The 26771-nt window shown below is 43.1% G+C and overlaps 1 protein-coding gene across 9 annotated transcripts; it reads left to right on the forward strand.

Annotated features, from left to right (window-relative positions):
* Window positions 1-6115: 6115 nt before the first annotated feature.
* Window positions 6116-15355, forward strand: LOC121293428 (apoptosis facilitator Bcl-2-like protein 14). 9 transcript variants are annotated; one of them, XM_041216520.1, is made up of 6 exons: window positions 6116-6684; window positions 7685-8130; window positions 10217-10333; window positions 10409-10479; window positions 10584-10865; window positions 13895-15355. In XM_041216520.1, the coding sequence occupies exons 2-6, from the start codon at window positions 7692-7694 to the stop codon at window positions 13925-13927; spliced, it is 942 nt and encodes a 313-aa protein (XP_041072454.1). In that variant the 5' UTR covers window positions 6116-6684; window positions 7685-7691; the 3' UTR covers window positions 13928-15355. The 9 variants fall into 9 exon arrangements, with proteins under 9 accessions (XP_041072454.1, XP_041072457.1, XP_041072453.1 ...); XM_041216523.1 differs by having other exon boundaries at window positions 6116-6650; XM_041216519.1 differs by having other exon boundaries at window positions 6118-6449.
* Window positions 15356-26771: the final 11416 nt, after the last annotated feature.

The raw sequence follows: 26771 nt of genomic DNA on the forward strand, positions 1-26771 counted from the left end.
AGTGATGGCAGGCACATCGAAGCCCACCCACCATGGAAGCAGCATGTATCCTGGGAATGCTTCATTAATTCAGCAGGTTTGGGATGATACAATGTGGAAAGCTGCCATTGCGGCTGGTGGATAAAACACTGTTTTCCTGTCCACTACTGCATTTAGTGCAAATCTGAGACGATTCTGCTCAAAGGTTAAGAAGTTGGGACAATTCAGAATGATTAAAAGGAAATTAGAACAGTTTAAAATGACTGTGGAAGGTACAGATTAACAATAAGAGACAGGTAAAGGATGATTCAATGTGACTAGGCTGTTTGCATATTTTTGGCAGTATTGTTAAATTGTAATTGTGTTACCAAAGAACAATTTAGACTCTAAATCGTTTGCATGCCATAGATTTTATTAATTGTAGTTCAGGATGTAGCTATTGATTGTATATTGATGGTATAATGATGTAACTGTAAATGGTGCATTGATCATATTGATTGTTACAAGCGGTGTGAGTTGATTGCTTTTACCAAATATATTAGGGGAAATCCTGGATGTCAGACATAGAGAGAGATAAAAAGGGCTCTCTGAAAGAATCCAGTACACAGTTGTACAGATTCACAAAAGAAAGAAGATTGAAGAGAAAAGAAAATAAGAAGCCAGACCAAACCAAATTAAAGGAGTTGCTCCAGGGTATAAAGGCCGTGTGACTCATAAACTATCACCTGCTTTTCAAGTATTGCTTTCTTATTTAATAAATCCTCTTCATTTGTTACACTGAAACTACTTTCTGCCAACTTTTTGTCTCATCAAGGACCCAAGTATAGGTTCAAGCAATTTACAGAAACTGAGAAACATTGTCAATTTCAGCTCGAACACACTCCGGTTCATTTCCTGTCCTGTATAATAGCCCAGTCATTGCAGACCTACTTTGGGTCCCAGTCTCCCAGTGTCTCAAATTTCAAAATTCAGCCCCTATTTATCTCCACAGAGATGGATTTTGCTAGCCCCTCATTGGCTGCACCTCCTCCAACCTTTGCCACTCCTATGCCAGTCTTTTATCTTCCCCCGGCTCGTCAACAGTGTATGGCCCACCCATTTTGATTGCCTGGGAGTTAATTGCAACACTTGCTCTGCCTTTTGGGTGGTGGCAAGTGTGGATTTGATCATGGGGTAATGACTTCCTCAACTGTAGGGGTGGACCGGTCCATTTTCTCTGACCTCTGGGATACTCAGGTCCTCTGGGATACCCTGGCTCACATGGGGCTAGCTAGCTTTTACTGCTCTGCTATGTGGTTCTTTGACTGTGTGAGGCAGCTCCCTCACTATTAGTTTCTCTGTTTAGGAAATCCCCTCCCCATCTAAATCTGCCATGAAGCTATCCAGCAAACAGAACATTGGTTCAATAGCACTCTCCATTGTCTTGGGAATTTGTGTGTCCCTAACCTGTTTCACATCTCCTGGAAATTACCGCCTACAAGTGGATGTTTGGCTCCTGCCGTACTCCCTTGTGGTTCTTCAGTCCGGTGAAGAATCTCCCTCACTATCTATCCTTCTGTTTGGGAACTCCCCTTGTCCCCATTCAAATCTGCCATGAAACTGTTTGCCAAACAAATCATTGGCCTATTCCTATCCTGTTTTTTAAAAACTTTTACAGGTCCCTCATGGATCTCTTTTATTACTGCTGGTCTAGATTTGATCCTTTTAACTTGCTCAGGTTCTACCTTGTTTTTTTTATACTTCTGCAGGCATGTCCTTGGCCCTTTTCACTTCCAGTAGATCTGCAGCTTGGCGTGGCACCCCTGTCAATGTCTCCTTACTTGTCTTGGAACTCCCTTGGTCCCTGTTTAATTCTGCAAAAAATGTACCTACTAACTCAATTTCCAGATCTTCCTCTTTGCCTGTTTTAAATTCCACTGGTCTCTTCTGGACCATCATTAACTTTTCAGACATAACCTTGGCCTTTCCAAATTCAAGAAGCTGTTTATTAACTATTTCAATCCTTGCTGGGCCCCTGATCACTCTCTAGCTCTCTGCTTCTCTGCAGACTTTGGCTGTGTTCTCTGCCTCTTTGATTGCAAGGAGCCCTTGCTTCTGGGTTCCCTGTATTCCTACAGATCCCGGCTGGCTTCCTCTAGGCTTCTCAGCTTCTTTTGAATCAAGTGATTTTTCCCGACTGCTCAGGAGTATTATTTAACAGGATGCCTTGGAGGCTCTCGTTCCAGTTCGTACAGTCTTCTTTGGAAAGCTTCCTCTCTTTCCCTTTCCTGTCTCTCTTTCTGTTCTCTTTGGAAAGCTTCCTCTTCTTCCCTTCTCCCTCTTTCCCGAAATTCTAATTTCCGCAGTTCCAATTTTAATCTTTCCACTGCTCCCTTATCCATTTCTTCAGTCTTTGGCACGTCAATGAGGAGTAGATGGCGAAACATTGTGGTCATTAAATTGGGTGATTCTAGTAGAGCTGACTTTGGCAGATTAGCAGTTGGTTTGGAGACACTGAAGAAGCTGTCATATTTCCTTTTTTTGATTGTAGTTTTGCTGACTTGCTTTCAGCAGCAGAAAGAGAGAAAGAGAGAGTGAGCGAGTGAGGGGGCGAGTGAGCGGGCGAGGGGGTGAGCAAGTGGGCGAGGAGGCGAGCGAGGAGGCAAGCGGGCAGGCGAGGGGGCGAGCGGGTGGGCGAGGGGGCAAGCGAGCGGGCGAGCGAGGGGGCAGGCCAGCAGGCGAGAGGGAGGGCAAGCAGGCTAGGGGGCGGGTGTGGGGGCGATGGGGTGGGCGAGGGGGTGGGCGAGGAGGCGAGTGAGGGGTTGAGTAAGCAGGCGAGGGGGCAAGCGGACGGGCAAGGGGGCAAATGAGGGGGCGAACGGGCGGGCGAGGGTGCGAGTGAGCGGGAAAGGGTGCGAGCAAGGGGGCGAGCAGGCGAGCGAGGGGGTGAGCGGGTGGGTGAGGGGGGGCGAGCGAGCGGGCGAGGGGGTGAGCGAGCAAGAGAGGGGGCAAAAGAGATAAAAAGAGAAAGAGAGGGGGATTTTTGCCTGCAAGCTGTTGGGGTGCCTAGTTGAATTACTTCTGCTGTGACTCTCACAGCACACTAGAACATCAGCACAGTCAGATCAGGTCTGCAACTAGCTTTTTAATTCATTTCCTTGTGCATTCCTGGAAGGGAAAAAAAACAAGCATGTATTTCACCCAGTGTCTGTTTTCTTTCAACTCAGACCATATCTACATTCTGAGATGTAGCAATCAGTCCCCATTGTCTCCGCAGCCACAGAAAATTAAAGTTCAGCCTTTTGCATTTCATCTCTTCAAGTGTCTCTATCTGAAGTAGGCCTTGACACCGTTTGTGGTGCGGTATTCAATGTTCTCTCAGGATTAGTTGGTCAAGTCTAATCCACATGGGAATTTTCCAGTAAGTGGTGACTTTACCTTCTCAGCCAACACAGTGTCTACTCAGTGTCTTTTTAGAAAAAAACACATCTTCCTTAAAAAGTTCAACATGCCTGTAAGTTGTTCGGGGCTGTAGCCCATTGTTGTGACAACAGTAACTCTACCACATCCAGTAAAGAAAGATGATGAGCAATCAGGTAGCTATCAGGAGGAATATTACTGAAGATTTTCATCTTTGATTCTGGCAGAGACCAGCATGAGAAGCAAGTAGCAAGGCTGAAGTGGTAGCAAGTGTTTTCAGTTAAAAATGCTCAGGGAACAATTCTACTCAGTCCCCACCATCATGCGGCAAGTGTTCAGTTCTCTTCATGTAACTTTATAAAATGGATGACTACATTAAATGCAGAAAATGCTATGAGCATTGATAACATCTTAGCTTTAGTGCTGAACACCTGCGCACCACAATAAGTTAGCTCCTTATCTAAGCTGTTCCAACGCAGCCATAATGCTGCCATAATGCTGCCATTTTACCTGACAATGTGGATGATATTTTTTCCCATAAAAAGTAGAACAAGCCTAACCTATAACAATAACTTTCATTTATATACCACCTTGAAGGTAGCAAAACGCCCCAAGGTGTTTTACAGGAGTGTTATCAAACAAAATTTGACACTGAGTCACATAAGGAGCTATTAGGACAACTTGGTCAGAGGCAGGTTTCAAAGGAGAGAGGGAGAGAGAGAATCATGGCCTCTCCATTGTCCAAGGGTCCAAAGCCTAGGGCCCACATAGCTGACCATTCAGCCATCAATGGTGGAGCGATTAAAATCAAACATGTGTGATGGATGAATGGGTCTTGGTATGAGTGAGGATATGGAGAGCAGTTTTGGATGAACTCAAATTATGAAGAGTAGAAGATGGGAGGCCAGTCAGAAGCATTGGCATAGTCAAGTCTAGAGATAACAAAGGTATAGTTGAGCGTTTTAGCTGTAAATGAGCTGAGGCAGGGACGGAGATAGCAAAGTAGAAGCAGATGACCTTGGAGTGGATGTGTGACGGAAGTTCATTCCAAGGTCAAATAGGTCTGTGAACTGTCTAGTTGAGTTCCAGGCAGAGAGCAGGGAGAGGAATGGAGTCAGTGACTAGGAAATGGTTAATGGCTGGGACCAAAGGCTTCCCCCAGTATTTATTCAGAGGAAATTTCTGCTCATCCAGGACTGGATATCAAACAGTATGACAAATCAAGGACGGTGAAGATATCAAAAGAGGTGGCAGTGAGGTGGAGCTGGGTGTTGTCAGTGTAAATGTGCAGCTGGCTCTTTTCAGATGATGTTACCAAGGAGGAAGCATGCAGGTGAAAAATAGCAGGAGGTCAAGATAGATTCTTGGGGGAACACCATTGGTAATAGTGTGATTGAAGGACAAGAAGCCATTGCAGGTCCTGCTTGAGCGATGACAAAAATGATAAAAATCGAACTAGGCAAGGGCATTTCTACCTGGCTGGAGAGGAGAGGCCTTGGAGGAGGATGGTGCGGTCAACATGTCAAAGGCTACAGACCAGTTGAGAAAGACATGGAATAGATGACCATCATCAGTCACATGGAGTGTTATTTGTGACTTTGAGAAGGTCCATTTCAGTGTTATGATAGGGCAGAAAGCTGATCAGAGCGGTTCAAATATGAGTTACAGTAAAGGTGGGCAGAGATTTTGAAGGCAAAACACATTCAGGAACACTAGAGAGGAAAGGAAATTTGAACATGGGGTGGTGGCTTGCAAGGGTAAAGGGGTCAAGGTTGGGTTTTTTGAGGAGGGGGTGTGATGATGGCAGATTTGAAGGGGAGAGGGAATTGTGAACATTATCAGCTAACATGGGAGCCAGAGAGGGAAACTGGGTAGCCAGTGGGAATAGGTTTGGGTGAACATGAGCTGGGTCTCACGGACAAGCTGAGCTCAGGAAGGGCATGAAGGAGATAGGAGCAAAACTAAAACAGGGGTAATTTCAGGGCTAGGGGAAAGAAGAACCTTTGGAGATATTTGACCTGGTGGGCTAGGAGCAGGGAGGCAAATGATTGGATAGTCTCAATCTTTGTAACAAAGAAACCCATAAGTCCCCCCAATTTCTTGTTGTATGTGAGGAGGGCTGGGGAGAGGCATCTAAGAAGTTGTTTTTTAAAGTGAAGAGAAGCCGAGTTTATCAATGTGTTTCAGGATGACCCTAAAAAAATGAACAATTTTGGTCGAGAAGAGCAGGACAGGATATCCCAGTATTGTCTTCCGAGATATTTAGCAAGCCACTTAAATATTTCAGATGAAGTTACATTGTTTCATAGTTTACCATTGTGAGATTTGAACTCTTGATCTTGGGGTTACAAACCCAGTACCATATCCGCCGATGCTGCCAGACCTGCTGAGCTTTTCCAGGTAATTCTGTTTTTGTTTTACCATAACCACTTGGCTAGTCACAGCCTTATTCTGTACTCAGCCTAGAGCTGAATCATTGATACTATTTAGGATGGAATCGCCACGCAACTCTTGGGCCTAACTAGCAATCACAAGCTTGTCTAATTGTCTCTTGTGTTTGAATTCTGCATCCAATTGCCCACGCTTGTTAGTCAAGCTCATAACTCGTGATATCGGTAGAGCTGGTCAGCAATATAGTGATTTGCCGTGGCCGCCTACACAGTCATGAGTGTATCTGAGAACGTTTGTCCTGCCAATAGGTTCTCGCAGAATAAGAAAAGCTAAATTCCACTCAAGTACACGGAAACAAGTTACAACGACACGCATTGGACACACGGTTTTCTTAAACCGATGAGATTGCTTGAATTTACCCTCACATTTCTACGGATATTTTAACAGCCTGAGCTTGGGGTGACCCGAAGGGAGAAATGTTGCCAAAAAAAACCACATCTGATAAGATCCATTTTTTTCAATACGAAATGAATTGCCGAGTTGTTAAAATGCAGTGACTTGGTCCTTTGCTTATAGATCAAATGCTCTTCAGTGTTAAATTTAGTTTCCGAGATAAATTTCCACCAAGAAATTCCAAGATTGTTTCCTTAAGCTGAAGTTGCGGTGTAACCACACTCGCTGTAAGTGCAACGGGAGTTTTAGTAGTGATGTTTTTGTTTGTTTCTCTTTCACATTACAATAATAGTGATCGTGTTTTCTGCCAGGCTTTTCTTAACAGTGGGTTTTATTGTAAAACTCAAACAATTTTTTAAAAGTTCAGTAAACTCTATATGTGTAGCAACGTTTTTACCGGTCGATTGGAACTTTTTATTTCTGAAGGGGTAAGCTGCAACTCCGCTGTTCTGAAGTTTTCAGGTACCTGATATCTAATCGTTGCTTAGCTATACTTTCTCAAGGTTACTACTTTACATCAATATTCTGTACATGGCAATTTAATAAGACAAAATGACAAAGTGATTCACAAATGGGCTTAATGAATCCAGATACCAAATCCAGAATCCGTTTCGTTGTGTAATGAGTAATTTTCTCTAAATTACCACTGAATACTGCCTAATGTGTGTTTTTTTTTTGCTGTAGCATAAGCTTGCGGTCATTTGAAAAAATGTGAATTGTTTTCAATGTTTTATTGTAAGGAAGGCGTAAGATGGGTTCAGTCTGGTCAAATAATCAGTCGACCACTTTTTCGGTTGTATTGTAAAACTCTTAAATAATTATTTCTCAGTTCAGTGAATTCTATATGTAACAACGTGTTTGCCAGTCGATTGCAGCTTTTTAATTCTGAAGGGGTAAGCTGCAACTCGGCTGTTTAATGCTGAATGCCTGATTGAGGCCCACTGCACAAACTTGGGAGCTTTGTGAAATGGGAATCCCAAATAGATGGAGGAACAAGGAAGTGTAAGAAAAAAACGAAAGTGAAACAAAGGCGAAGAGTAGCTAGCCAGAACTGGACTGGAAGGAAAACCTGACTCTGCCAGGGATTTGAGACGTTGTTAGAAGGCGGCAGTTGTACATAATTGTAAATCCTACGTGTGTATATATGCAGAATTTTATATGTGCGTATTGGTGATCAAGACCATTTATTTTAAAACGTAAATTTGAAGCCTTCTGAAATGCATTTATACTTACATTTTGTAATTGAATAGAAGCTGATGTTGCATTTATGATAAACTCAGGCCCTATGGACTTGGGGAAGCTTTGGAGGTTATCTGATGATGTTTTGCTGTGACAGGTTAAATTATTATTCCCAATAAATTTATTCCCCTCTTTCTGTACATGCTAACCACTAATTTTCTTAGGGAAGACGTGAGGTTTGTGAATAATAAATGTATTTAATCATCTTGAATATCTTTTATAGGTAAAACATGGGTCCATCTGATGCAGTTGAGGATAATTCCATGTTGGACTCCAACTCCACAGATGATGACAGCTTTGAGTTCAGAATGTTGATGGCCTATGCAAAAAGGACTTTGCCTATAGATAAAGCCCCTAAAGCTAGCAACGGGAAACCAGACAAGCCTTCAGTTGAAGGGAGCAATGTGGGTGCTGCACACAATGTTGGTTCAAACCAACAAGCAAAAGTTGAACTAAGGCAAACAAGCAAAATCCAATCTGGTGGAAAAGAGAGAAATTGTGCTCGCAAATCCAGCGGCAGAAGGAAATCTATATGGAGAAGGATTCCATGTTTACGAGGAGAATCAGAAAAATGCAAAGCTTCTTTTGTAGAACAACAAGGAATGGATGAAGAGGGCAAGATGATGTTCAAATCTTCATACAAAATCACTTTTCCAGAAGCAGAATATGGTGAGTGTTCTGACGCATGATAGTAAGTAAGTAATTTCCTTTTAAAAGAGGGGAGAGAGAGGCAGGCAGGTAAAGCATAATCTTTTTGAGCCTAAGTTGAGCATGTAGGACATCAGCACCCACCGAGCATCATCTAGGGTTGCTGGGTAAATAGGAGTGGGAACATTGTTATTCCACCTTTCCCACTTCTAACTAACATTTTTTAAATTTGAGCATTTTTGACCTGTATCATTTAATCATTGGGATGAAGTGCAGCAACCTTGTGTGTCGTAAATTAAGGCAGTCTCCACCTAGTTTTAATTATACATCAGTTCAAAGCTACTCATATACTTTGTATATTTCCTTTACCATATAGGATCCCTTGGCATGATCAGCTATGCACCAAAAGAGTTAAAGCTGAACCTTGTCTATGCTGAGTTAGTTAACCTCAGCCAGGAGCAGTAAGAACAGTATATTTGCCTAAACATTCCTTAGTTACTGAGGAGAAAATTGGGCAGGACTATCTTTCCTTGTTGGATACGTCTGTGTGGTGGTGTCAGGGAGGAAAGACCCAAGGTGGACCTGGATATTTCCCTTGGTCAAATAGCTTTTTCACAACCAACCTAAAGGCTCATACTGAACATTGCCACTTGGTACATCCTTGAAGGTTATCGATATCCATTGCATTGAGGTGAGGAAGGGAGGAAATAAATTTGGCATGGATTTGTCAAAACACAGGAAAGAAAATTTAAGTGATGTGTTGTAACTGCCAGGACACAAGGGAACTGCAATCTGCCACCATCTTTGGTGAAGCCTCCCATGTTACTTTCTGTTGCCAAGGTTATTTGTTTTAGGACTTAAAAGTGCAACACAGTTCAAAATGTTCTTTCCTCTTGTATGTGTAATATAGGACTGCTTGTGCCTGTGCGCTTCATAGCGGGCTGGGTTTTATGGTATAAAACTATTGGCCTGGGAAGACAGTTTATACACTACAGTAATTCCTCCTTTGGGGATGTTCCGTATTATCTGAAATTTGTGGAAAGCAGCAAGTCTCATGAACTTTTATCAGCTGTCTGTTTTTAAAATAAAAATAAATAAATCTCAATGTAATATAATTTTAAACATTTGGGATGTCCTCAAAGAAAATCAAGGCATTACTGAAAAAAGAAACATGTTTTTCATCTTATCAGGACATTTTGCAAGAATACCAATAGTAAAGGGAACAACAATTTTTACTGCAGGAGAAGAGTGTTAATTGGTTGGCAAATGGACTCTGATTGCTAGAGGTGTTGCCATGAAGAATGTACCAGGAAACTGTTAGATGCCAATCTTTTGCAGCCCAGCTCCTTACTACCAAATGACTAAAATAAAGGCAGTTGGTTCTAAGTAGCTCCTTGTTTCTGCAATTGTTAAACCATTATGCACTATTACCATTACAGATTATCAAGTTTGTTCATGCCAATTAATTCCATTATTCTAGTAATTGATTTAAGACCAATGGGTCCAAATTAGATTTGTCACCCTTTTGCAATAAAAAGTCACATCAGGTAATTGACTGATGTAAGTGGTCTGTTATGTGCTTAATTCTTATCTAACTAGAGGGTCACTTGAACACTTTTTCTGCAAAACTCATTTGGGTTAATTATAGTAATGTGGAGCACCTACTCCAGCTTAGTGACAAATGCAAGTGCTAGATAGGCAATTTCTAGTGACTCTAAAAATGGTGGCACAGTTAAGTTATTTGCTGGTCATTTTAAAAGTAAAAAAAGATGGCAGTCAGCCACGGCAACACAAGCAACCAAAAAATATTTATCTGTGCCATGGTGCAAAAACTTTTGGATGAAATTAGACTGACTTGTCGACTAGCAGAAAGTGAATTACAGAAGGATAACTTTTAGTATCTATCTTTTGAATCAAAAGTTGTTCAAACTGATTCCTTAGATGCACAGAATGGCTGCCATTTACCCACATAACAGGAACCGCATTTTAATATAATTCATTTTTATATGTGAAGTGCTTGGGCCATTTCTGAAAGACCCAGATGCAATACTAAAAACAATTTGGAAGCTATGTGGTCTTAAACTTTAATTTGTAACTCCTATTGCAGAATCAATGCCTTCTGCTAATGAGGTTGCTGAAATGTTGCAGAAGATTATGAATGCGAAGCAGCAGAAGAATACCGTTGGGGTGATTCGTTCTTACAGTTTAGAAGTTGATGCTACTGGTAAGTAGTTAACAAGAATGAAGATCTTTCAAAAATGTTATTTTTGCCTGAGAAATAATTTAATTTGTTTTATAGGGGATGATCAGAAAACGATAGACTGGATTATTGCACTCTTGACAACTGAAGGAGACTCTATAGATGAAGAAGTAATTCAATTAAATTATTCCTGTTATGTTGCGAATGTCTAATGAGACAAGATTTTTTTCCCTGCTTGCATAAATGATTTCCTTGCTTTCATCTGTTGAAATAGATTAAAAAAGACCCCACCTTTACCAGACTACTTGGTGAAAAGCCATCACTTACCATTTTTAAAAAAGTTATGGATTCTGTTCTTGAAGTAGCCTTGCCTGCAGAAATAAATTCTGAAGTAGAGAGTGAAACAGAAAGGAAGCTGAAGAAGATTGCTTTTGTCGTACATGCAACCACTAGATTTGCAGCTGTTGGTAATCACCCAATGACTCAAATTATGGGTTTTGGAACAAAATATTTGCAGGATAACTACACTGCCTGGGTCACACAGAAAGGAGGGTGGGTAAGTTGATGCAGCAAATCCATCAAAATATAATTTTTTTCTGCTTGATGAATAAACATGTCATTTTTACAGTATAATTAACTGGCTGGCATAAACTTGCATTTGTCCATGAATCACCATTAAATAGCTCACTTTGTATTTGATCACCTTTTATTATTTTTAAAATCCCTCTATTTTCTTCTACTGTATAAATCTTTCCATGACCTTGTTTCACCCCATTTCTACAGTCTGATCCAACCCAACGTTCTATCTAATTCCCCTGCTCCTAGTAGTTTGACCTACTTTCTTTCTACTTCAAAGTTATTAGCCATCATTAATAACTGCACTCTGGGATTCTCTTCTTCAAGTCTACTTAAGCCTTTCCACCCAAACCTGGCTCTTTAATTATGCCTTCAGTCACCTCCCCAACTTTTTATTTCAACCATATTCTAGATCTCTTATGAATTATTTTTGGGATGGTTCTTTTCATTAAAGGAATTTCCAGATACCAGTGTTATCTACATTCCCCAATCCCTTGAATCTGTAGAGCTTGTTTACAGTCACTTATCACTTTACAATGCAATATTTTAAATAATATATACTGATAGTTTATTTTCTATGGCGTTTTGCAAGGCTACATGTGTATATAACCTCAGAATTCACTTCCTGTTACTAATATAAAGCAATTGTTAATAGTGAATGCAAGAAATCAAGGTTAGGAGATAAAACCACATGGGCAGAGTCCCACACTAATGTCAATTTGCAGTGCAGCATACAGTGCCCTACTACAAGCTGGTTTGACAAGTAACACGTTGATAACTTAGATTGTAAGTGCTTGTGTGGACATCAGATGAAGAGGAGAATATCAGGCTTGCCCTTTATTGAATTGATGCTCACACATAGATTGTACACTTGACTGAAGTACAGGATAGTGACTGGTGTCCATGCAACTGTACTCGGACTTAAATTGGGGATTCTGGGAGAGCAGTTTTTCTGTATCAATGAAGGTCAGAGCACTTAGGCAAATAATGTAGAGAATATTGCTAATCCTCTGTGTAGCTCAACTTTAGGACAGTTGGTGAGATGTAGAGGAAAGGCTTGGAACTACATAAATCTACAGAGTTAATGGACATGGCTTTTGAATGGTTCTTTCTATAATTCCTTCCTTTTCACGCTTGCATGGTGAAATTCAAGTTTTAGTTTGTTTAAATACATGGAGAGTGGCTACTAAACAGTCACCAGAATCAGCTAATGAACTTTTAGCGAAAGAGTAAAACATGGGGAATGTGGTGGCATTGTCACTGGACTGGTATTCCAGAGACCCAGGGTAATCCTCTTAGGACCTAGGTTTGAATCCCACCATGGCAAATGGTGAAAATCTAGTGTTAAAATCTGAAAATGACCACAAAACCATTGCTGATTTTTGTAAAACACATCTGGTTCACTATTGTCCTTTTTAGGGAAGTAAATCTGCTGTCCTTACCTGGTCTGGTCTGCATGTGACTTCAGGTGACATATGCCACCTCAAACTAATGCTATGGATCTCTCCTCAACTCCCCCCCCCCCCCCCCCCCCCCCCCAGATGCTTGTCTCACCATGAGCCAACCAGTCTTTTGGATGAGGGTTTCCAATCTCTGCTCACTTTTAGAATCTTCTCCCAAACTGACACTCACTTCCATTTAGACGTGTTCTGCAAGGACTCATCTCCAAGGTTTCAAACTCTCCTAATGTTCCTCTCCCCTGGGTGGTCACATAGCATTTAAGCTTTCTTCCATGCATACCCTCTCTCTCCAACTCAGCAGTCAACAGTATCACTGCTTCACATGCCCATAACAAAGAGTTACAGATCTTCCATTTTCTCTTTGGACCTCCTGGCCTCTTGTAAGCTGCTCACACTTTAAATCTGCTTTCTGCAGCTTTTGTCTCTAACTCTGAAGCTCGGAGCCTTTTCTTTCTGCCCCTCACTCATAACTTCACTTAACAGGGCCTTTTCCATGTTCCTGTCCTTCCTTTGACTAGAAGGTGTGCTTGGGACATTCCCCTGTTCCACTCCCCTGGATTGTGGGGTCTTTTCTTTAGCTTGGGACTGGCTAGCTGTCCCCTTTTTGCTCCAGTCTCCTGGCAGCTGTCTTCAAAACTAACTGAACTCAAACAGCTTCCAAATCAAACTGCTGTTTCTAGTTTCTTGTCTGTGGGAGGGATCTGCCCCTCTGGATCCCTGTTGCTAGGCAATAGCCCAGGTTTTTTTTAACATGTTTGCTTTACTAAACTTAGTTGTGTAACTCATTAAAAGCACAGGCACCTTTTTAAAGTGAAACTACAGCTCAATTTGGCCTTGCTTAACTCCTTAGACAGCACCTTCCAAACCCACGACCACTCCATCTAGAAGGACGAGAGTTGCAAATAGATGGGAACACCAACACCTGGAAGTTCCCCTCCAAGTCACTCACCATCCTGACTTCACCATCCTGACTTGGAAATATATCACTGTTCCTTTACTGTTGCTGGGTCAAAATCCTGGAACTCCCTCCCTAACAGCACTGTGGATATACCTACAACACATGGACTGCAGTGGTTCAAGAAGGCAGCTCACCACCCCTTTCTCAAGGGCAACTGGGAAGGGTAATAAGTGATGGCCTAGCCAGTGACACCCCACATCCCATGAATGAATAATTTTAAAAAACGCACTGACCCAGACATACAAATCAAACTTAAACATTAAAGTTAAAACTCATTCCTAACACCCACAAATACCAATATAACTTAAACGATTGCTATTTCCTAATGATCGAAATGTACAAGTACATGTTTACTTTTTTTGTTGAAAAATTTCATTGGCTTGGGTTTTTCCTCTATGGCTACCTTTCCCAGGCACTGGCATTGTCTATATTGATTGCATCATACCACAGGACTGACCCCTCAGGATTTTCCCCCCCTTTTTATCTATTATTCCCCTAATATTTACTCATATTTCAGAACTGTTTTTATCTTTGATCCTAATAGTTCATGTGTATTGTCATTAAATAACCATTCTATTTCTCTCCTTCCAGGCAAAGTTAATGAAAGAAGAATATATTGACTGACTGCAAGAAACCCAGGTGTCAAGTTATACAAATGCTTTCCTAAACGATGGCAATGCCTTACACTTTACCAGACTTGTTTCTTGAGCTAGCTTACACTGTGGTGGTGAGTGATCATGGACTCCTAATGCATCAAATCACCTATGGAGTTTGGAACAGCTGAAAAATGAACCAGAGTCTCGTGGAAACTGACTGATAACTCTAAGAAAAGTCCAAATGACAACGTTCTGCAAGGGTGTTAAATATAATTTTATATTTTAGAGTAGGGGGGAGTTTGAAGCCTGATGCCAGGAACTCTGGGCTGCATTATGTTGGTGACAGGAAGGCAGTGATTCCATTTGCAAGCAGTAGGAAGCCAAATGTGCTAGATAGAGGTATTTGTCTCATTTGTATGTAATTAAATGTGCAGCCCTCTGGTTGACCTCCCCTTTGGAACATGAGGCCTTGCCTGGATTCTACCACATTGTGAAATTACCTTCCATTGGAGTGGAAATTTTTGCCGAAAGGGAAGAGGAGACCATCACAATCACACAGTTGAAGGACCGCCTTCAGATGTTGCCTCTGTGAGGTAAACAGACTGAGTGCAAGCACCAGGTGATCAGGAAGACCAGGGACCCACCAAAGGACATCTCATCCAAGGGCAGTAACCAGTAAAAAGAACAAACAGACATGGGACTCATCCACCCAGTCCTCCTGGACCCCTGAGTGGAGGAGGAGCAGAGCAGAGGCACCAATGCTGCAGCAGCAACAAAAATTATGAAAGCTGTTCAGGGTCCATAAGGTAGTGATCCAGAAGCTTCATTCACTCTGTATTGAGGTCTGGATACCATTTAAAAGTGGCAGCACCACCTGCCCTCACATCACCTGAAGCTGGAATTGGTGGCTTCCTGCCTACCCCTAGCACTTGATTGGCTGGGCCCAGTGACCCCATCCTGTTAAATGGCCAATTGCATACAACTGGCAATGCCCCCCACCACCACCAGGACCTGTGGCATTGAATAAATTCTGCCCATGGACTTGTATAAAGTACTTTATAACATCAGGGTACCCAAATCACATGGGCCTGAGTGAAGAAGCCATTATAACATTGCGTGACTGATCAGAGAAAAGGTGTCTCAAGTTTATTTCTCTCCTGTTGTGGGATTCAAATGACTAGGGGTTCTCCCATCTCCTTCTGCTGACTTCAGTCTTTTCTGATCTGGAAGTCAGTTATTGAGGTCCAACTGTTAAAATCATCTGGACCTCTCACTACCATTCCCCTGGCCAGAATCTCAGCTGAGAGTTAAAATTCCCTGCACCTTTAGAAATGAAGGATAATCCATTGGAAGATGGCCTAGAGATGCTATTTGCCAGAATTTTTGTCAAAGCTTGTAAAATGTAGTTATATTTGGATTTCATCTCTCGTTTTGTTAAATAAAGCTCCCATGATAATTTTGTCACCTGTCTTCATTCCCATGCAGAAGCTGTCTTACTATATGTGTAAGGCCAACATTTAGGAACTCTGTTTCTTGTAAATGTCTGTTATCCACCAGAGAGAGATTGGGGACAGTGGTGCAGTGTTGGGGTGGGGGGGGTGGGGTACAGACTGGTGTCAGTTCTGTTGTGATAGATAATGGGAGATTTCTCTAACCTAATTTAATTGTCTGGGGGGAGGGTTGTGGAATGTAAATGCAGACAAAATAAGTAAGTCAGGATAGATTCTTGCTAAATTAAAAGATAAATTTATGAAATATAAATATCTAGCAAGAGATTATGAATCTTGGGATTGAGGTAATTATGCACAAGTGGGAAATAATTCTAGAAGCAATAAAAATCCATTTGGATTAGATGTAACTTAATCTGATATAAAATGTGAATATAATATCTCCTCCAGCCCTACGATCCTCCCAGAACCTGTGTTCCTCCAATTCTGGCCTCTTGTGCATCTCTGACTTCCATGACCATGACTTCAGCTTTCTAGAAGCTAAACTCTGGAATTCCCTCCCTAAGCCTCTGTTTCTTCATCTCTCTCTTTTCCAAGACACTCATTAAAATCTACCTCATTGTCTAAGCTTTTGGTCACCTACTAATGTCTCCTTTTGGATCAATGTCAATTTTTTTAAAAACTTCACTCCTGTGAAGCACCTAGGAAAGTTGTACTGCATTCAAGGTGCTGCTTAATATATATTATAGAAACAAGCTGTTATTCTATATGATAGCATATAAATTATTTAGAAATGCCATTTCAATACATTCTTGAGACCATGCTGGTCAGAAGCAGAGACGTTTGGCCTGTTGCTTTGGTTTCCCTTGTCAATGCAGGTTATTTCCAGTAAGTAATGGTAAAATAAAGCAGTATTGTGTTTACACCAGTAGTATTCACTAGAAAAAGTCTCAATTGGGAAAGTTTGAATCAGGCTACTAAAAATACCTATAGATTCATTATGATTTATTTCTTTAGAGAAGTATCATGGTAGGGGAGGGGGGGTGAATGATAAAGGATTAATATAAGGGTAAAACAAATTGAATGAAAATAAGTTTTTTTTTTTTAAAAAGGAGTGAAGATAGAGAAGAGAGTTCACGGTCTGAAGTTAAATCCAGAAGGCTGTAAAGTGCCTAGTCGGAAGATGTTCCTCCAGTTTGCGTTGAGCTTCACTGCTCTCATGCCCACATGTCCGTTCTTGGCCTGCTGCAATGTTCGAGTGGAGTGTTGAAATGGCAAGCGACAAGGAGGTCTGGGTCATGCTTGCGGACAGACAAAGTGCTCCGCTAATCTGTCTCAGTATGCTGAGTATACAGTTAGTGTTTAGTAACTTAACTTTTGACTTCCGGCTGCTTCTCTCCTGCTTACCCCCTCCCTCTCAATTGTCATTTCCTTCTCCACTCTCTCTTGCTTGCCACTTCCCTTTCCTGGACCCTTGCTGTGAAAAAGGGCTCAAGATGGGCAGCAAGAGGGAGGAAAGGAGCAAGGGGCATTTAGTGGAAGGGTCAGGAGGGAGGTGGCAAGAGGGAGAGGCAGTGACCGGGCTGCAGAAAGGACTAGTTGGGGCCATATACGGCCTGTGTAGTGAATACTGTTGGTTTAAACCATCCATTGGCTTAGCTGAAGAAACCCTAATGGTTATTCTGGGGAACCTAAATGTCATCTCTGGATAGTATATTAGGTGGCAATAACATATTAAATATTGCTAATGTCTGTTCATTAACAATTCCAACAGTCCAGTTCTCTCCCGCCCTGCAGGTTTTATCTTCCAACACCATCTGTGGGAAGAACTCGATCCTTTCATGAAATAGGAGCATGTGTAGACCACATGGTCCATTGAAACTGATCTGCCATTCAATACGATCATGGCTGATCTTGGGCTTCAACTTCTTTCCCATCCGCTCCCTGTGTCCCTTGGTTCCCTGAGAGCACAAAAATCTAACTATTCCAGCCTTCAATGTATTCAATGCTGGAATGTCCACAACCCTCTAGGATGGAGAATTCCAAAGATTCATAACCCTTTTGAAGTAAGTAATTTCACCTCCTCTCCATCCTGAATAAACAGCTCCATATCCTTGGGCTGTGCTCCCTCATTTTAGATTCCCCAACCAGCGGAAACAATCTCTCAGCATCCACTCTATCAAGCCCCTTCAGAATCTTGTACGTTTCAGCGAGATCATCTCTCGTTCTTCTAAACTCCAGACAACATAGACCCAATTTACTCAGCCCCTCATCCCAGGGACCAATCTGCTGAACTGCCTCCAATGCAAGTATATCCTTTCTTAAACGTGGAGACTGAAAAGTGCACATAGTATTCCAGATGTAGTCTCACCAAAACCCTACACAGGTGCTGAATAATCAGGTGTGTGCTGTCAAATGAAGTGTTGCCTTTGTGTTCCCTTTCCAGCTCTGGTCAGTTATAGGATATAGGGAAGCAGGCAGCCTGCAAAGATATAACCTAATACTCAAATACTTGAGCATTTTGTCCTTCACATAGTTTTGAAAGGTGTGGATATTTAGATGATCACATTAAATTGACAGGTTATATAAATGCAATTAAAATCTAATAAATATGAATTTAAACATTGGATAAAAGTTTTTAAAACTAACCACTGGTGACGTGTTTAACTATGAGCACCTTATCTGTGTTCCATCAAGCTGAATTTTCGAACCTCACCAGCAGTTGATTGAAAACTGCTTTGTATACAGTGCCCACTAGATGGCATTGATGCCTTTTCTAAAGGAAAGAAAGCAAGCTTATAATTGTATAGAATTACATAGACTTAACGGCACAGATACAAGGCATTCAACCTGACTCATCAGTGTTGGTATTTGTGCTTTGCCCAAGACTCCTCCCACCTGTCTTCATCTAATTCTAACACTACAGCCTTCTATTCCTTTCTCTCTTAAATGTTTATTTAGCTTCCCTTTTAATTCAGGGTTCCTCTTCAGCTTCTTGTAGCCATGCTCTGGCTAAATAAATTTCTCCTTAATTTCCAATTTGATTTACTAATGCCTTATATTTAATGCTGCTAGTTTTGGGGTCTCCTCCCACCACCACCCCACAACTGGAAACAATTTCTGTATCTACTCTATTAAACCCTAGCATAATTTTAAAGAGGTTTTTTTGTTTTGCACCTTCTCCAGTGCCTCTGTGCCCTATCATAATATCAGGGTCAGAACTGAACACAGCCCTCCAGTTGTGGTCGAACCATATATATATATATATCTTTAACTTGGCTTCCATTCTTAATTCTATCACTCCAGAAATGAGCTTTGCTTTTTTGTACTGGCCTTATTAATTTTCTGTCCAGTGAGCAGCAACAAGATAAGTCCTGTTTTATTTTTGATGATGTTGATTTACCAGAGGCAACACTCTGCTCTTTGTGAAAGCTCCCCAAACTGGCATAATAGGTCAATGGAACCTTGGTTTAGTGAGTTGCCAAAGAAAAGCATTAATGCCATTACAGCACTCCCTGTTGTTTCAGTCTGGATTCACATGCAAGCATACAAATTAGTAGTAGGAGTATGCCTTTCGGGTTGAGTGTTCAAGTTCTGGATTGGGACTTGGCGTAAAGCAAGGAGCTACTACAACGAGCCAGTGAGGCAGGAGATAAGTTGACTTAGTGCTGCACGCATTTAATTATGATGTACTTTATCACTATGGATGGGAATTCTTCTGCTTCAGAAGGGCCAAGATTTTGATTTGCTCTGGCTGTATTGGCACTTGACCATCTGAGATTGAATATATTATCTTCCCCTAGTACAGACCATCAGCGCTCGAGATGCACAACTTCATAATGCTCCAGGAAGTGCAGACAATTTGCTCCTGCCCCCCACCTAACCCCCCAACCTTCCCACATCTACATACACCTTCACATCACCCACCTCCCCCTGCCCCTCCACCACTCCCAGGATCAAACACCATCCACTGGAATGTTGGGTCATTGTTTTCCAGGCCTCTCCAACAGATGGCTGTTGATTTTCAACTCTCTCATCTGAGGCAATAACTGACTCAAAATGGGATGATTTGCCTAACCACCTTGATGGTTGTGGCTGTTGGCGGTCAATCATCTCAGCCCCAGGAGATCACCTCAGGAGTTCCTCTGGGTAGTGTCCTAGGCCCAACCATCTTCACTGCTTCATCAATGACCTTCCTTCCATTATAAGGTCAGATGGAATATTCGCTGATGATTGCATAGTGTTTAGTACTATTGCAACTCCACAGATACTGAAGCAATCTGTGTCCATATGCAGCAAGACCTAGACAACATCAGTTTTGTACTGTGGCAAGTAATATTTGCACCACAGAAGTGCCAGGCAATGACCATATGCAACAACAAAGCATTTATCTCCTGCCCCACCCCCCTTTTGCATTCAATGGCATTATCATTGCTGAATCCCCCACCAACAACATTTTGGGGTTATCATTGACCAGAAACTTACAGGAACTAGCCATATAAATACAGTGGCTACAAGAGCAGGGGATTCTGAGAAAGTAACTCACTTCTTGACTTCACCAGCAACAAGACACAAGTCAGGAGTGTGATGGAATACTCTCCACTTGCCTGGATGAGCACAGCTCCAACAACACTCAAGAAGCCTGCTTGATTAGCACACCACCCATAACCTTCAGCATTCACTCCCTCCACCATTGCTACACGGTAGCAGCAGTGTGTATCATCTACAAGGTGCACTGCAGCAACTCACCAAGGCTCCTTAGACACCATTTTCCAAACTCACAACCACTACCACCCAAAAGGACAAGGGCTGCAGATACATGGGAACACCACCACCTGCAAGTTCCCCTCCAGGCCACACACCACCCTGACTTTGGAAATATATTGCCATTCCTTCACTGTCGCTAAGTCAAAATCCTGACACTCCCTCACAGCACTGTGCAGTTCAAGAAGGTGGCTCTTCACCACCCTTTCAAGGGCAATTAGGGATGGGCAATAAAGGCTGGCCTTGCCATTAACACTCACGTCCCAGGAAAGAATCTTTAAACCACTGGCAATGTGGTGACTCCAGTTTGAAAGGGGCTTATCATCAGAGTGTCCAAAACATCATGGGCAGAATTTTCCCGTTGGTGTGCAGAGGCAGGCCCCACAAGCTGACGCGTAAAATGATGCACGTTGACGTCGTGGTCCCAACGTCACCACGCGCCATCACGATATGTGGGAAGGCAGGTGCACTATAAGTTCAGCTGTGCGCCCACCATCAATTAACGGGCCAGTTAAGGCCCTTGAGGCAGCAATTGACCTCGATTTTTCGCAGCCCGTACGATCTTCAGGTCATTGCACGGGTGCAACGGGTAGGCGGGTAGGAGACATTTGTATAAACCTCATCCACAGGCGGGATAAGAGGGGTGAGTGGGGTCGCGAATGTGATGTTTCAGTGTGAAAGTTGCCTATGAGAGCCAGATCCTCCCACATATCCTGCTGCACTTCCAGCGTTCGCTGCCTCAGGGACGACTCCAGAGGCACATCATCAGCCATCGACCGTGCATGTACCTGGTCCCCAGCTGTCTTTTGACTGGTGATGCCATGGGCACTTTGTCTCTGCCAAGGCCTCAAGCGAGTGCGAGGTGCCCTCACTGCCGTGCCCTGAGACACTAGTCAAATATCTCATTCCCGCCCATGTGCACTGGTGCCTGCCTGGCTGAGATGGTGTGATGCTGGAGAGTGCATTTGCTCGGTGGCTTCAGGGGTGAGAGGTGGGCCCTCTGCCTCCTCCTCCCAGCCCTGCTCCAGTGATGCTGAAAGGAAGAAAAAGAATATTTGATTAATTAAAGTGGAGACAATGTCAATGTGAGTCCCTGTCCCCCGGATCATTATGCGCTCATCCTTCCATAATCAATGGTCAACCCATGTTGCAAACTTCAATCACGGAGCATTCAGCAGTGCCATGGCTACTGGGACACACATGGTGACCTGAGTGCTCGCCAAACATATCTCCCTGTGGCACCCAACCTCACCGCCACTGGTGGACCTAGGGGCATGGCGACTCTCCAGATCCATGGCCTGCTGCTTGAAAGCTGTTAGGATGGCCAACTGGGCCTGCCCTCCACCAGTCTTCATTCGTTCCAACGCATTGTGCACAGTATTTTCCTGAAAAGGAGAGAGGAGCATTGACCAGTCCAGCCTGCACCTGAATTCCCATCACATCTCTGCCAACCCAGCCTGAGTGGGACATTTCAGGACTCCAGTTCTTCGTCATCCTGCAGCTGCCGCACAGTCACCTAAACAAGCCAGGGCTGAGCACCACCCCACCCCCCCCAATTTCCCAGATGCTGCCTCCTTCACCTGTGGCACCACAAGGCGTCACTTTGCTCAGCAAGGAGGCACAAGCACACGGAGAGCAAACACCAGCAGATGGAAGCTGCCCTCCCAGCATGTTAGCACCCTGACTTAGACATCCTTCACAGTTCCACCACTCTGCCTAGGTGCAGACCCTTGACTTTCACCCCCACTCTATATTCTGGCTGTCAGTATCACACATGTTGCGGATGGAGAACACATCCTAGCTCAATCCTCTCAGAGTGAACTGGGTGTGGGCAATCTCTGCTGTCACACCCAGCGAGGGATCCATACCGTGAGGGATTCAATGCCATTTCTGTGCTCAGACTTGCCAGGGGAGGGGGGTTGGGGGGAAAGGGTGACGGCTGCATTGGCTGACTTGAGACAATATGGTACTCACCCTTCCCGAGTGCCTCACCACATCATGGGAGCTCACACTCTCGACAACCTCCTCCTATGCATGTTTGGTCAGGTGGGGAGGTCTCCGCCTCCCGTCCTTCGGAAGAAGGACCTCCCGTCGTGCTGCCACCTCCTCCAGGAGGGCAGCTGGGCACTCATCAGAAAACTGAGGGGCACACTGCCCCGCTGACCTACCCCCCTGCCCTTCTCTCCGGCCTGGCCTGCCCCGATGGCCTATCCTTCGGCCTGGCCTGCCCCGTTGGCTTATCCTCTGGCCTGGCCTGCCCCGATGGCCAACCCTTCGGCCTGGCCTACCCCGTTGGCCTGTCCTCCGGCCTGGCCTGCCCCGTTGGCCTATCCTCCGGACTTGCGTCAGGCACATTGCCCTCTGATGTGCTTTTCTCCCAGCCATTGTGAGCAGCCTTGCAAAGGCTGCCAGGCATTTATTTAAACAGGCTCCTAGGTCGCCATTGGACCCAGCGGTCTGAGTGCGCCTGCTGCCGCCCACCCACTCCCACTATCCACGGGAGTCATGAAGTACACTGGGCGGACCTTCATTGGCCCGCCTGCATAAAATGGCGGCGCGGACCCGATCGCGGGCGGCAATCGGCTCCGCGGCCACTCCCGCACGGCCCACCAGACATGGGGAAAATCCTTCCCCACGTGTTTCAGGCAATAAGCCTCTTATCACATGGAAAACATGACCTATGACCTGAATAGGCCTGAAACAGTGCTGGGAACCACAACATTTAATGGTTACCTCACTTTAATAGAAGTGACCTTGATCCATGGCTTAGTGAATAACTCACACTCACTATTTCCCCACAAACACTGAATCATTTCTTTTCCATTTTCAGGTCATTAATAGGACTCCAACCAATATTTTATGTAGAAACTGGGTGGTGCCTGTGCTGCAGGCCTCTAACTCAGTATCCTTGTAGGTTACAGCACTTCAAGCACATATCCAGATACTTTAAAAATATTATTATGAAGCTTCCTTTCAGGTAGTGAATTCCAGATCCCCACCATCCTCTAGAATCCCCTCTGATCCTCTTCCATCTTAGCCTAAATCTATGTCCCCTGGTTATGGACCCCTCAACTAAAGGTCTAGGGCCTTTCAATCTACTGTATTTAGACCCCCTCAAAATTTTATATACTTCAATTAGGTCTCCCCTCGGCCTCCTTTGTTCCAAATAAAACAACCCTAACCTATCCAATCTTTACTAATAACTAAAATTCTGCCCAGGCAACATTTTTGTAAGTTGCCTCTGTGCCGTCACGAACGCCATCATAACTTTCCCGTATTTGTTGACTAGAATTGCATGCAGTATTTCAGCTGTGGCCTAACTAGTGATTTATATAGTTCCAGCATAACCTCTCAGCTCTTTTTTTAATGCTTCAGCTAATGAAGGCAACTATCCTGTGTGCCTTTTTGACCATCTTATCTACCTGTCCAACTCCTTCAAAGATCTGTAGACATGCACTCCAAGGTCCCTCTGTTCCTCTAACACTGTTCAGTATTCACCATTTATTGTGTATTCCCTTGCCTTGTTAGCTTTCCCCAAATGAATTACCTCACACTTTGCCAAACTGAATTCAATTTGCCACTGTTCCACCTTCCTGACTAGACCATTGATATCTTCCTGCAGTCTACAGCTTTCTTCTTCATTATCAAGCACACAGTCAATTTTAGTATCATTTGCAAACTTCTTAATCGTTCCCCCTACATTCAAGTGCAAGTCATTGATGTACACCAGCAAAAGCATGGGGCCTCATAGCAACTCTACTAGAAACAGACTTCCACTCAAAAACACCCTTTAAGGCACGACTTCTGACTCTATCTCAGTAGGAAGTCCCGCCTTAGAAAGTTGCCAGCCAATTGGATGGCCATGTTAGATTTCACCTCATTGGCACATTTGTGTAAGTAATAAGGCCTAAGTTATGAAATAGTACTATACATAAGCTTAGTGATGAAAAGTCTTAAATTGTATGTATTATTGGGATAATTGGTGAATTTTGGGATATGTTGTTAAGAAGTCTTAAAGTTGGCATCTTTTTCAGTGGCAAATACTATGATGTAACTTGAAGGAAAAAACTGAAGTTATGGTCAGGAAAGTGGTCAGAGCACCAGCTGTTCCAGGACCTCCTGCTTAGTTACAAATTATTGTTGGCAGTTAGAAGGGACACCAAGCCTGCAAAGTTGATTGGTTCAATTTGTGGTGAGGAAGCTAGGAGTACTCTAGTTGACAGGTATTTACCCGAGGTTGGGGGTTGTTGTAGGAACTCAGAAGTGACTAAAGTAATTGTCAGAGGATGAGGATTGCCGTAAGAGTCCAGTATAGAGATCAGTATTAGAACCTAGTATTAGGGCTAATAGAGACGAATATAAAACGTATAACTACTTAGCTGCTGAAGAATCATTCAATGAATCAAAGGGGAAGAGAGGATGCCATAAAGATGAATTTAGCCATTAGAAATAAAGGTTTATATCCAGACTCACAGAAGAAGACCAAAAATATCTAAAGAAGATTTGGATGACTTTGGGTTAAATTGAATTTCTGTATCCATCATCTGAAGTTTATATCCTATCATCAACAACCTAAGGAATTTGTCGATCATTTTGTCAGCTGATGCAGAGAAAAGGGTGCCTGCCTACTCTGGTTTATCAGAAGCAGAGCTGGCAAAGAGAATCGTCAAATTAGTGATTGCATTTACTCCAATAGATGTATTTCAAAAAGATTTTCTGGACAAACCCAAAAACTACAGCAGCAGTGAGTTACTCAGAGACATACAAAAGTATCAGGTGGTTATGACAGGCCAACAAAGTTTATAGGTCTTATGTGCAACCCCAACCGTTGACACAGTCACAAGAATAGCCTATCATGGAAAAACATTTGGAAGGCGCGGGCTTCTACATGCACTGAAAAAATTCCCAGCATTTCATGATTTCTCCAAAGCATGTAGTAAAAAGGGTCACTGACAACAGCAATGCAAGAGAGCAAAGGCTAAAGAAGCTACAAGAAGTCATGTTGAGGCTCAAGCAGACCGTAAACAGACAATATCTTGGAGCAATAACAATGACCATTCCAGATTCCATATAAAAAACATACTTGAAGTGGTGGACTAAATGGACAACGCTGATGATGATCAAGACGCTGCAAGGTGCAGTGAGCACATATTCCACACCACCAATGTCGCAGAGCACACTGTCAGATGTATTTGCCACGATTCAGATCATCTGTCCTCAGAAAATCAGTAAACATTCACTATTGGCAAAAATGGCATGAGGGCTTGTGCCAACATTGAGAATTTGAGAATTCTGCAAGCAATGTACCCACTGAAGTGGAAGGCCTTGGTAAAACCCACTACCATGAAGCTTTCAGCATGTAATGGCTCAGTAATACCATGTGTAGGATCCAACATGCTAGAGTGTAAAAACAACCAGTCACCTTGGGTGTCACTGATATTCTACACAGTAGAAACCAAAGGATAGCAGGTCTAGTCACATTGGTAACTATCCATGGAATCAGCTAGGTACTGGAAGACAAATCAGTATCAGAAGAGGCATATCAGGAAAATATACCAAATCAGCACAAGAAACTGCCTTTACCAGGTGAAGTTCCTACTCATCCTTGGGCCAAGATTGCTTCCAACCTCTTTCATGTACACGGGAATGATTTCTCAGCTGTCACTGGTTATTTAACTAAGTATCCTATCATCTGTCAATTGCACGATATGTCAAGCACAATGTAGCACATACTGAAAAACTATTTTCAGTTCATTTCGGGCATCCAGGGAGATAATCTCAGATAATGGTTCTCAATTTACTGGTAAACCATTCAGGGGCATGTGTGAGAAGTGAGGAATAGATCATGTGACTTCTCTGCACTACCTCAGATCTAACAGCTTAGCCAAAAGAATGATTTTTACAGTGAAATCATTAATTTTAGAGTGCAGACAGACCAAAGAAGGTATACACATTACAATGCTACACCTTAGAGCAACAACCCTAAGTGCAACCATTCCATCACTGGCAGAATTTTTTTTCTTTGCTTTGCACATCTTTTCCCAGTGATTTGGCTTTCTACAAGCTCTGCAGTTTGATCCGTATGTAGGAATCTCCTCCTGTCTGTGATCTCATGTGGTCATCCACAGCTTTCTCTCTGTCTGGTGTGCATTCCTTTGTTGCTGCTTCACTGCATCAACCCTGCTACTTTTCTCTTGGCTTAACTGAAAGCTGGCTGTTTGGGTAGTCAGAGTCTTCATCCGTCTACTCGTGGCTTCATGTACTCTGGTAGTGTCTATAACCAGCACTATTAAGAGCTTGTCCTTTCCAATTAAATCTTTTTGTCCTTCAGGGTGTGCAGAGCCCCAAATCAGCTGACCTAGCAGCCTGTGTGAACAAATCTAGTTTTCACCAATTCCGAAGCCAGGGAAGGACTTTTGGAAAAACAGGGGAGAAGGAAAGACACACATGACAGGAATGGAGAAAAAGAGTTGACAGATTTAAAGGTAGGACAACCCAGGTTTGAGTTCAGCAGCCCACGGAAGACATGTGACAACCAGCTGAAGTGGCAAGGATCTGACCAGAGCTGAGATCATACAAAGGTGCATTTGTGAGGTGGAACAGAGGACAAATCAAGGGATCATCTACTGTGTAACTCCATTACATCCAGGACAAGATCCA

Source organism: Carcharodon carcharias, chromosome 21, assembly GCF_017639515.1.
Source record: "Carcharodon carcharias isolate sCarCar2 chromosome 21, sCarCar2.pri, whole genome shotgun sequence".
Classification (NCBI taxonomy): Eukaryota; Metazoa; Chordata; class Chondrichthyes; order Lamniformes; family Lamnidae; genus Carcharodon; species Carcharodon carcharias.